This window comes from Diadema antillarum, unplaced genomic scaffold, assembly GCF_040938485.1.
Source record: "Diadema antillarum isolate AM-2024a unplaced genomic scaffold, OU_Dant_1.0 scf00000140, whole genome shotgun sequence".
NCBI classification, from domain to species: domain Eukaryota; kingdom Metazoa; phylum Echinodermata; class Echinoidea; order Diadematoida; family Diadematidae; genus Diadema; species Diadema antillarum.
The window spans coordinates 814075-826454 of record NW_027271029.1 but is presented as its reverse complement, the minus strand read 5'-3'; the positions used below and the strand labels follow the sequence as shown (position 1 = coordinate 826454).

General features: G+C 37.8%; 1 protein-coding gene across 1 annotated transcript in view; it reads left to right on the top strand.

Moving 5' to 3' along the window:
* Positions 1 to 253: 253 nt before the first annotated feature.
* Positions 254 to 12380, top strand: part of LOC139721220 (unconventional myosin-If-like) — a 113784-nt gene continuing 101657 nt past the window's right edge. Inside the window, exons 1-3 of the mRNA XM_071632543.1 lie at positions 254 to 308; positions 415 to 604; positions 5339 to 5464. Coding sequence (XP_071488644.1) covers positions 602 to 604; positions 5339 to 5464 — 129 coding nt within the window. The 5' untranslated portion in view covers positions 254 to 308; positions 415 to 601. The remainder of the gene's footprint in view (positions 309 to 414; positions 605 to 5338; positions 5465 to 12380) is intronic.

Sequence of the window (12380 nt, the reverse complement as noted above, 5' to 3'; positions counted from 1 at the left end):
ATGAACTGTTTTCTATGTACACATGCACAACTTATGCATAATATGTTTAATCTTTTTCGTCGTACATACACGATGTATATGCCTAAATATACTGTAGGTATTATACGAGATCATTTAGAAGTTCTGATAACCTATAAAGAGACTTCATTCGTGTCTGTGGGCGTATCAGATTCAGGCAGAGATTGAATGTTGAGATTGTTACAATTGAAACATACATCAGTTGACAAATGTCCAAGTTTCTATTGCAGTCTGGTCTCACATTTTACAGTCCAAGACATTTCCTTTGCAGACGTTTGTTGCATTGCAAAGTATGTATGTACTGCAGTTGCGTGAACTGACTGAACTACAATTATATATAGACACTTCTGATTAATGAAGTCTTTTTTTCTCTCTTTCTCACTCATTGTGCCACAGGTGCAGACCTTTTCAGCCATCACACTGACAAACTAAAGGCTTAATTGTTGGTCGGAACATGAAGTGCCAAGTTGAGACGGGGAGTTAAGAGTGGAATTCAGAGTGGAGGAGAGCAAATTGCTATGTCCTGAGGGAGTTTGGAAGGACTAGATCATTCAGTAGACCAGACCCACAGAAGGAAAAGAAAATGGTAAGATATTGTTTGTTTTTTTGACTATTATTTTTGTGGTAATTCAAGTATTTATCCCTTTTGTTTTCCATGCCTTATTGCCATATGATGTACAAAGTGTATGTACTGGATGGGGCTCTGTGGGTGAATGTGGTTGACGTATACTCTTTAAATCCCATATCTGCAGACTTTCGGTTATGATCATGACCGTTTTTTAACTTCCTTGAATCAATCTTGTGGTTGTGCCTACACTCTTAATTGTGTGATTATACGAAAAGTATGTTGTGTATTCTGTTAAGACTGCACTCTTTGATGGATTACTTTTTGCATCAAGTGATAGCTATATTGGATGAAAAAAGCTAGGCATGCGATGTTCCTTGCTGTGAAAGTGAGATTAGCAAGGCTTGATGACAAGGGAAACTTCTTCTTGACAACAAAGCACACATTGCTGAATAAAGTGCACGTACAATTATGTACATCAAACCCTTTGGGAAAGTATTGATGGTGTCTCACCGGCTCATTTTATGAGGTACATGTAGATGGGACAATTGTACTTTGAACTCGTGATCTATCATATCGACAACCATACCATGAACCAATATCATATCGCATTGTATTTCTCTGTACGGTACATTATGATCAGCTCATTTGCTTTTAATCATTGATACATTATGATACAGTGCCCATTTAAGTCAATCTTCATGCACTGGGTGTGTGATGTTTGTGTATGTGTGAGTGTGTCATTGCCAAGCCAGTACAAGGAATACATACTTGTGTATGATATGTATGCATTTCTGCTCAAAAGCTGTAATTTTGAAATAGACATTTAAAGCTACACGACACAGTGAACAGCAGGTCAAGAGAGTTATTGCAACACAATGTCATGGTAACAATAATAGTGATAATAATAATAATCATGAATGACATTTGATATAGTGCTTGATGTGGACATAAATTTCTAAGCACATTGATACAGATCTGAAAAGTTGAATTGATAAACAGAATATACTTGCATAGACTGAAAAGTGACTCTTATTGAATCAAAGCCCCCTACAGTATCCCATACTGTCCACTCCTGTACATGTGATTGTAATAAGTGTCAGATGTGTGCAATGCATTTGTTGCCTAGTGTTTGGCTAATATTGAGCAATTGACCACTTTGAAATGCCACGAGGTAGTCCGCAGGTTTTCAATCGCAAAGAACCTCCTTGTACATTAATACGTTGTGCATTGCTTCTGTAGTCGTTTTTGTTACGTAATGAGAGGCGATGATAGAGAATGTGTGCATTAAGATCCGCAGATACAGTGTAGCTCAGAATAGAATCTTGGAGTAAAGCTTTTATTATGCCTCCGCAACGAAGTGGCCGGAGGCATTATGTTTTCGGGTCGTCCGTCCGTCCGTCCGTCCGTCCGTCCGTACGTCCGTACGTCCGTACGTCCGTACGTCCCGTTTTGTTTTTGTCGATATCTCAAGAACCGTGTGGTGGTTTTACATCAAACTTGGTATGAGGGTATATCCTTGGGGGATAATACTTTGTGTGGATTTTAGGGTCACAGGGTCAAAGGTCAAAGGTCACAGGTTATTTTGTGAAAAAAAAATTGAAATTTCATGTTTTTCTCCATATCTCGCAAATGGTTCAAGGTATCTTCATGGAACTTAGTATATATGCTTGTACTGATGGGCAGTGATTATCTAGGGAAGTTGGGGTCGTGGGTCAAAGGTCAGGGGGTCAAAGGTCAAGGTCAACTCCTCAAAATATCACTACTTTCCTTAGAATGCAATATGCCTGAAGGTTTTTTTTTTTTTTAACTTGATGTATGGCATGTATTACCCAATATATATTTTTGGGGAAGTTTCTTGCCAAAAGGTCAAAGGTCAAGTGAAAGTGCTAAATTGCACTTTTTCCTCCATATCTCGAAAGTAACTCCAGGTATCATCATGAAACTTACATATTTATGCATGTTCAACCTAACAGTGATTCTCTTTGGAACTGTGAGGTCAAAGGTCAAAGGCCAGGTTTAGATAATGCTATTTTCCCATTTGATACTGAAATTATACTTTTCCTCAATACCTTGAAAATTACTCAATGCATAAACTTATAAAAGGGTCAAAAGTCAAGTAAAAATCATCAGTTCCCCAAATACCTGCACTCTGACATTTTAATCATTCATCCAATTGAACCTAGTTCTAGGAAAGTGAACATTCAGCACATTTGTGTCAAACCTGTCCTTTTAATATTTTGCCAGTTGTGTGAAACTGTCATCACACATTGTCAAGACATTGTACTATAGACCTATTAGGAGAACCATGCATTATGGCGGAGGCATATCAGTAGCCGTAGCGATATGTCTAGTTTATCATGACATAAATCTTCATTTGGAGACAATGGTGCATAAAACTGCTCAGGTACAGCTACAATGCAGAGAAACAACAAGTCCATTCAAAGATTCATAAGGCAATTGCAATTTGCTGCTGGACAAGTAAAAACAGGAGTGCACTTGCCCTGACTATTTACTGTAAGACGAGGAATGCATTTTAATTTCGCAAATTTCGCGAGTGCCAAAATTCGTGAAATTGAAATGCACGCGAAAGTTCTTGTCTACGATATATGCATTGAATGCCAGGGGCAATTTGCAAAAATTTCATGCCGCGAAAAAGGCTGTCGGCTCCAATTCACAAAAATTTCATGCCTTGAATGTATCATGTTTTACAGTACACATGTAGGCAATTGCAATTGATGCTGTGACTCAATGTTCTCACCATGAAAGAGAAAATATACAAATGAGATTGAGAAAGGGTTGTCCAAAGCACATCACTACAAAGCACTGATGTTAGGAGCGTACGATATGCACCAACTGTTCACATTTGTAGCAGTAGAAGTAGCAATAACCCGAATGAGCATTAGTAGGGTTTGTAGTGAGTAAGAAGAGTGGTAGTGTAATAGAAAGAGTGGTAGTAGTACAGAAGGTCTAGGAACATGAAAAATGTGTCAAGAGGAGGAGGAAATGAAAAAGGAAATGGAGTAGGATCATAAAGTACATTCTCTTTTTGGTATTGAATGAAGTTGTTTAAAAGGAGATAAGGCTTGTGAAGCTGAAAACGCAAAGGGGGCTCATTGTGTCTTCCTGTGTGGATTACGCTCTGTATTGGCTGAACAAAAAGAGGGTAAACCAGATTATGTGCAGTGGTATAAAAATGTATGATTCAATAAACAAAGTGCCCTCTGTGTTTGCAAGATTACGCTCAGCAGGAAATCAAAGTGAGTGATATCCCCTCAAAGTGGACTTATCAGTTACACCCACTCATTTTATATTTTTGTTCAATTTCTGTGATGTGTGAATTTTGTGCCATATAAAGTCATAGTTTGGAGTGTGTGTATTAGTGAGATATTCATCATTCATGTACAAAGGAAGTTGTTAATGATTCATTCTCTTTATAAAATTTCCTATGACTTTGCAACAATCTCAATGCCACAGAGTGATGTATAAATTATGTGAATGATGGTCTGTGCAGTATGGTGCTCTGATAATACGGATTGAACTTAAGACTAGAGCTTGTCTCTTTGTCGTAGTAGTCACTAGTGACCAATGTGTTTACATCATACACATGTACAGCTGTACCTGGAGTTCAATGCTATTAAAAATAGTCAAATTTGTGTTGTGCTTTCATGCTTATAAAGAGACTTAAATACAATAGATCACATAAATAATCATGATCATTTGTGTTTTTTCTGGTTTCATGTGCGTCAAATAATTCCCTTCAAATATTCTACTGCCTCAAACTGATGTTGGTTGGTGTTGACTATGGTTTCCTTGTGCTTGGTTCATAAAACAAAGTTCTTTTTGGCAATCTTGAATAAACTGGACAGTGAATGCCTGCTATCGATGGAAGGAGCCTTGTATGAAAAATGTTGTGTATTAATCTTTATACAATTCATACTCTTTTGATGTAAAAACGGAAGTTAGTCAAACATTTGAAAAAAGTAACCAGTAACCTTTTCAGATTTTGTTCCACACTAAAGCTACTTTTACACAGAATCCTGATGTAGTATAAAGTAAGAGGTTTGTCATTAAGGGGCTATCATACAGCTGTATGTAGATGATACCCCTTTCATACTTTAAAGGCCCTTTTAGACTGATTTGGAACAAGAGCACCTGGGGCTGAGTGAAGTGAAGCGGATGAATTTCTTAGATGAATTTCTGAAATGTCTGAAATGTCTATTGCATGAAACTTTTTAACGAAACTTTAGTGAAGGTACCTTCCTCACCTCTTGACTAGCTAGAGATTATAGTTCAGTGTTGATTCAATGGGAGGCACTGGTAAAAATGGCTCTTCAGGTGAAATCGCGATTATGAATGTGTGCATACTGGTCACTGATGAGTTGGTAGTGCTCACTCCTGCACCACCCTTCCTATGGATACACCCTGCAGACAGAGGTATACCGTTGTACCTACTGCCATGCAAGGGGGGGGGGGGGGAGTGTCTTTATACCATCTATTATTGGTATGCTATTTTCAACAGGTGTCATTGCCTTATAGTCTGGGAGAATTCATTGCAGATCAAAAAACGTACAATGTAAAATTATCTGTGTGGAGTCTGTGTGGAACTCACATGAAAAATCACTGCGCAAAGTTAGTGCGAAGGTGGCATTTACAATAAAGGCACGGTGCGTCATTCTGTAATGCTGCCAACATTGTTGCATCTAGATGATGGTGAATTCTCTTTTTCTTTTTTCTTTTTTTTTTTTTTCACAGGCCTACCACTGGCAGAGCCAAGGGCGGAAGCAGAGTGGGGTGGAGGACATGGTGCTCCTCAGTAAGATTCAGGAGGGCGCCATCGTTGACAACCTGAAGAAGAGGTTCTTGGATGACTTGATTTACGTATCCTTTGACACAATGTGGGTGATTGATTGCATGAGTGGATTGATGGATTGACTTCTTTCATGGATCAAATGTCATATAATCTGCCTCATGCATTGCATTTTCCATCACTGTTCAACAAGTGGAAAATATTAGATAAAATCATTATACAGACATTGTACCGCATTTGCACTGGGCGTGAATAGAATGTACAATGTGAATATGAGACCTTTAAAGTAGAGTCCACTGTATGGGAAAATGTGAAGGCATTTTGGATCTTTGTTTAAAAGCAAACTTTAAGAGAGAATTTCATTTGTAAGTGGAGCATTTTAAATGTCTGTGATTATTATGTGGTTCAATAAGAGGATTTAATATGTCTCATCAAGCCCTTGAAAAAGACTGGTTACACAGTCGAAAGTTTGGGAGAATAAAAGGCCATAGTGAACATTACTGCAACATCTGCAAGTCATTCCTCTGTCACACACACACATATGTCTATAGCAGTGAGGTGACATAACATTCTAACTACCCAAATTTGGCCATGAGAACTGCCAATTTCAGGCTGCACTGATGACATCATTTAGCTTGAATTGTCCATGAACTGTGAGAGTGGTGTCGGTTTAGGCATCAGTTTCTAATTGGCCCGACTCTGTTCCTCTTCCTGACCATTTCTACTGACTGCTGGCCTTGCTAGCTAATGCTGACTTACAACACTTTTTTTTTTCAAAAGTAGTAATACATACTTGAATTGCAAAGTTGTGCCAGCTTAGATGCATCTTTCAATAAAAGGTGCATTTGCATCAGAATGAATGTGGTACACATTTTGTATCACTTTGTATCATTTTGTATGTTGTGTCAGTTAGCCTTATCGGCTAGATTTCACTGAGGATTAATCCATTGAGGACGAGCTGATTTTGCTACGTACAGCAAGCATTTTCCCAAGACATCTGCCCAAGTATACTCTGGACTAGTCTTCAACAGGTTAAACATTTCAAACTGCTGAAATGAGTATATCGAATCACATACCGTACAGACACCAAAATTTAGACATGACATGAACACAAGCTCACTCACACATTTTTAAGATATATGCCTGCATGTAATTAGTGGCTGTTTTAAGTCCATGAAATTTAAGCCAATCATATTATATGAACTACATAAATGTTGTGCATTCTGGCCATTGATTTTGAGTCCTTTTATATTCTATTTCACTGGTATCATCTTTGTTCAAAATTCTGCTATTCATAAAATCGCAAAGTCATGTGATACCGTAGACTGCAGCAATTGATTCTAATGCAGGAAGGAATAGGCATCTGTGGTGTTAACTGTCTCCTCTTCGTCCTGCCGGTTGGTGGGCCTTAGTGCCTTTTCAATTCCTGGACATGGTGTCCAATGTCTTTTGGGCATCTGTGGTACTTACCTTCTGTCTGCTCATGCACTTCTGAGCTTATAATACATATATTCCTTCTTCATCTCTGTAGAATATCATTTCACTTCCGCTTATCTCAGTTGATAAGGGCTATTGTTGTAGAAATACAACATGTGTGTGAGTGTGTTTGTTGTGTGCATATTTTTCTAAAATTGCTGTGTGGTTCTAACTGTGAAACTCACATCCTATCCCTGAGGAAATACTTTGTATGGTTTTAGGTGCTCTTTGTTACCAATGACTCATCACATAAGGTTTTATTCAACAGGAATTCCACAAAAGTCAAAGGTTTCTATTTTATAACCAAATGGTGGCTAGGCAAAGTGTGAAAGTTCTATCAACCACTTTTGAACTTTCCAATTTCCTTCTCATACTTCAATCAGTTGATATACAATATAGTACTCTCTTGAGCTCAAGTGGGAAGCGGGAAGGTGTCTGTGCTGAAATCATGTCCAGCTAACACCAAGTTTACCAGACTAGAAATGTATACATTTACATTGGTTTACAGGGCTCGACACTAACGGTGGCCCGGTGGCCCGGGGCCACCAAAATTGAAAGTCGGGTCACCAAATTTAAAAAAAGAGCAAATTTGGTGGCCCACCTCGGGCCACCAATTTTTTTTTTGAAAAGTGTCATTTATTTATGTTAAGATGTTGCAACCCATGTGCCTGTCAATGAATATTTATACTTAGTCTTACCATTCAGCAGTTAAATTTGTTAAAAGGATGGATGAAAAGGACTGAATGAGTACCTGAGAGTGAGTGTTGCGAGTTTGTTGAGGTTTATTTATGAGTAGACATGTCCAGCTTCCAATTCTTACTATGATAAAACTTGAATATTTGACTCATCAAAAAAAAAAAAGCAAGAATTTTAATGTTTTTCGTTGTTTTGGGGGCCACCAAATTTTTCTCTCGGGCCACCAAAAATTTGAAATTTATGATTTTGGTGGCCCCATCGGGCCACCAAATAAAAAAGTTAGTGTGGAGCCCTGGTTTATATCTGTATCACATTCTTTTGAACAGAAAGCTATTTGCTGTGATCGATATGTTTGTTATTAAGGTGCTTGACATTTTAGTACTTTAAAGTTTCTGTCCAGCATCTACGTACTTACTGAAGTACATATAAACAGTAAATTCTACACCATTATTAGGGTTTTGTTTCTGACTGGTATGACTTGGGCATGCAAAGAACCATTCAAAATAATGAGAACAAGTCAAAGTGATATGATATATGATTCCAGCCAGGAAATACAGTACATATAGATTGTATATGTGTGGGTTATGTAATCCATTCCACACCCGCATCTTGTCTTCTACTGAATGAGGGTGTACTGTAACACAAGGAATGTTTGCGTGCATTTTAATTTCGCGAGCGCCAAGATTTGCGAAATTAGAATACATGCGAAACTTCTTGTCTACACTATATATGCATTGAACGTCAGTGGCAATTTGCGAAAATTTCATCCTGCGAAAAAGGCTGTTAGCTCCAATTTCCAAAAAAAAAAATTAATGCGGTGAATATATCATGTTTTGCAGTATATGGAAATATATCTTCATATTATATCATGCTACGTGTTTAGCCATGTACCCATAGATATTGCAAGTTTCAAACTCTAGAATGTCTGTCAGCCTGATGAATTGAATACATGATGGATTTTAGTGTACTGCTGTTAAAGACAAACACTGTTATAACGAAATTCTCTTTACAATTTCAAGTAAAAATTTGCGTCTCTAAATTATCATAGATCTGTACTTTTTATCTTTTATGTGTAGTGTACAGTTGTAGCAAAATTTTGATATCATGAAAGAAAACTGCTGGCCCCAAGAACTACACGTATATTATTTATAATTGGAGTTGCATGATATGGGAAAGTGCATTCATAACTTGTTGATGCAATTATTGTTCTGAAATAATTCTATGTTTAAAGGTGACACATGGTTATGTTCTTGCCAGCAATTAATAGTTCAATTGCTGTTTGAATCTGAATTAATGGTTTCACACAAAGGCTTTATTACATTTATTGATGAGGATATGGTCCCTCAGTATAGTTATGAAACTAGCTAATTACAGCCCCTGATACAATATTATCCAGAATGTAAATGTATGGCATGCTTATTTGCTATTAGCAGAGGGTTGTTTCAATCTACAGTGTAGATAAATCAAGCATTGCACACTGTTACTTCATGTCCTTGATTTATTTCTAGAAGTCTTATAATGCCTCGTTGGCACAGGATTTGTAATGAAATTAACACATCAAATTTCCAGGGACTTGTATATCTGGGACTCTCCCCCGAAAGGCTTCCAAAGTCAGGGACATTGTCATAACAAAAAAAAAAAGATAAAAAAAGATAATAATAATATTAATCTGACATGAAACTTGTGAAGTTTTATACTGCATGTCTTCATAACTATGAAAAGTTGTGAAATTAGCTCTGATGAAAAAAAAAAAAAGATTAAAAGTTTCTGGAAGAACTGTGCATGGCCAGTTTACTCATTCAACACGCGCTCATAGAAGAGCGGATATGGAATTCCCATGAGTAACTTTGCAAGTTTTCTACTATATGTGTGTTCTTGTTTAGTACAAAACACCGTCTTGCAAAGTTTCTTGCCAAGTTTCCTGTGGAATTTGGCTAAGTTGCTAGCCAACCTTTACCCTAACTTTGCAAGTTTTCAAACCCAGTTAAGATGGCCTGAGAGTTTAAAGGAGGATGTCATGCGACTGACTTCATTCACTTGAATAAAAGAAACAGAAGAGTGAAATTATGGATATTTAAATTGATGAATAGTGAAGAATGTAGAACCAGGGAAGAGGAAGAGGGCAGTATACAAGGACATTCTTCATCGATTTGTGATGAATTCACGAGTCTTAGTATGAAAAACATCATTGTTTTTATAACCTGTGAGATTTATACACACAACTTCCTTCTTGTCTTTTACGTGTCAGTACCCTCTGAATCCACTAGCAGGGCAACCGCTCCAAAAGATTATCACAGTTGGATTTACTTCGGAGAAGAAAACAAAAATCCTTGGTAATTGCATGTAATTGCGTGCATGTGGCGTCAAATTAAGGCTAAGTTTAGAGTCAGGAAACTGTCCTGTAGATAGCAAAGGTAGTGCCTGGACTCTCTCCCCCCCCCCCCCCTTCAGTGGCCACAACCTTATCTCGCCTGCTTACTTTAGATATCCTGCAAGTCTCCAGATTTCATTCTGACTCTGTTTTCTCAGGATCCCTGTGTTTCACAATGTATACATACTGTAGTCAATGCATGCTTCGTACATCAGGTCTGCAACAACGTTTAACACTAAACAGAAAAAGTTGCCAGAGTACTGTACGAGCTGAAATTTTCGCGTACAGATATTTTCGCGAATTGCTACTTGGAGGACATTTTCACATGTTGTTAATTTCGCGGTTGCAAGGGTCTAACTCGGCGTAGTTATTTGCGCGTTGAATATTTTCGCATGTTGTTATTTTTACGGTTTAAAGGCAATTCGCGAAATTCGCGAAGATAAAACCACCGCGAAAATTTCTGCTCGTACAGTATTCTGATTCTCGTGAGTGTACAAGGTGTATGTTGATTTTTGGTGTTGAATACTGTATTATGAGTTTTCTGATGTGATGTGTAAATTGTCAAGATCTAAAGACTGCAGAATTCAGTGGCAGGTCAGTTAAAAATGCCATTGGGGCATAACCACTTCTCCCATCATTCCTACAGAATTTTGAGGTCTCTGTTAAACATCTAAATTGGCAATGCTTTTGTTAAATTGTTGACAATTGTCATTCACTGCTCCACTGCTTTCTTTAATATTTAGTTCAGGTTTAACAACAACAACAACAACAACAACAACAACAACAACAACAACAACAACAACAACAACAACAACAACAACAACAACAACAACAACAACAACAACAACAACAACCTCTTTTCAAGTTCAGCACCCTTTAATGGTCTGCATGGTGAAGTCTTGCATCTCCGGTCATTACCCTCCCCTTTTCTGGCTGCAATTTGGAAAACAGAAATCTGTCTCGGAGTGTCAAATCTGTTGACTGTCCTTGTGCTCTGAAAATTAAATGTGTACACATAATACTGTGCAGTTTACCTTCAGCATTACAAGTGTTTAACTGCAGGAGGACTCTACAAGAATTTTAAGGACTGCAGTCTGTTGTCTGAGCATCGTGTACTTAGAATTTTGTCACCTTTCTAGTAGAACTATGGGCATGCATCTTAAACACAACAGATATTACTTTTAAACCGGAAATGCTCGCTTGCATTTTAATTTCGAGAATTTTGCGAGAACAAAGATTCACTACATTTAAATGAGCATGAGTGTTCTTGTCTACACTATTTTAGATGTAAATGCATGGGTTGCCAGTGGCTATTCACAAAAATTTCATGCTATGAAGAAGGCTGTCAATTTCAATTCATGAAAATGTCATGCTGAGAATATATCTTGCTTTGCAGTACCCTAAATACAGTTGTATTGTAGCAACTGGCATGTTCTTTAACCAATATATTCCTGTTGACTTTTTACGGAATGCAGTAAAGTGCTAATTCACCAGTGCCAGATTTAATGGCAGAATTAGGTACATTGTAAATAGCAGATCGTTGACTCCAGCACAAGATTTCTTTAACCGGGCAAACATGGGGAACTACAGTAGGATACAGAAAGATTAAGGAAACAAAGGAATCTGTCAGGCATACAGTGCAAACCGCCAAGATAAATAGGCATAGACAGTGATTGTCTGCTGATTTTGCTTGTAAACATGAAGTTGGCTCTCTGTCAGAGGAAAATAACAATCAACAGTTGTATGCTGCCCTCATTTGTGTGAACTACCTTTTGGAATAGCAGCTTTAACCTCAGCAGGAAATTTAATGTAGACATATTTGTGGATTCCATAATTGCAGAAATACTAGTATTTGATGCATCAGTGAAGTTTTAGGAAGATGAGATTGTCAGTTGAAAAGCTATGAACTTTAAGAAGCTTTGGTTCAATCCATCGCTGGGTATTATTGTGCAAACTAATCAAGGCTTGGGTGATTATCCTGAGCCCAAATCACGGTTTCATTAATAGTTCGGGTTAATTCATTCAGTGCAGGGTAATCATTCTATGCCAGATGAGAATTTCCTTGTTTGCTCTGCAGCGAGCTCATCAAAACTCCAGTCTAAACACACAACTGCACATTATGCATTTATGGTTTTGATCCTCGTTAATAGCGCAAAATCAGAAATCCTAATGGCTTTGAATTGATCACAACCAACAGCTTTGCGTGTTCCTCAACTAAACTATTATTTTGTTGCGAGCGTACGGTTTACCTTGAAATCTGTTTACCTTAAATAGTGTATGGTCGTTTTGATAGCATATGAAGCAATACTCAGCGGGAGGTCATGTTTGCACGGTCCAGACCTGCTTTCCACAAGAGGTTTATTTTTAGAACTGCTGCAATCAAGTATGACAGGCCGAATATGTTTATATTGTTTGCCATCAGGCAACCGCTGCATTGTATGCAA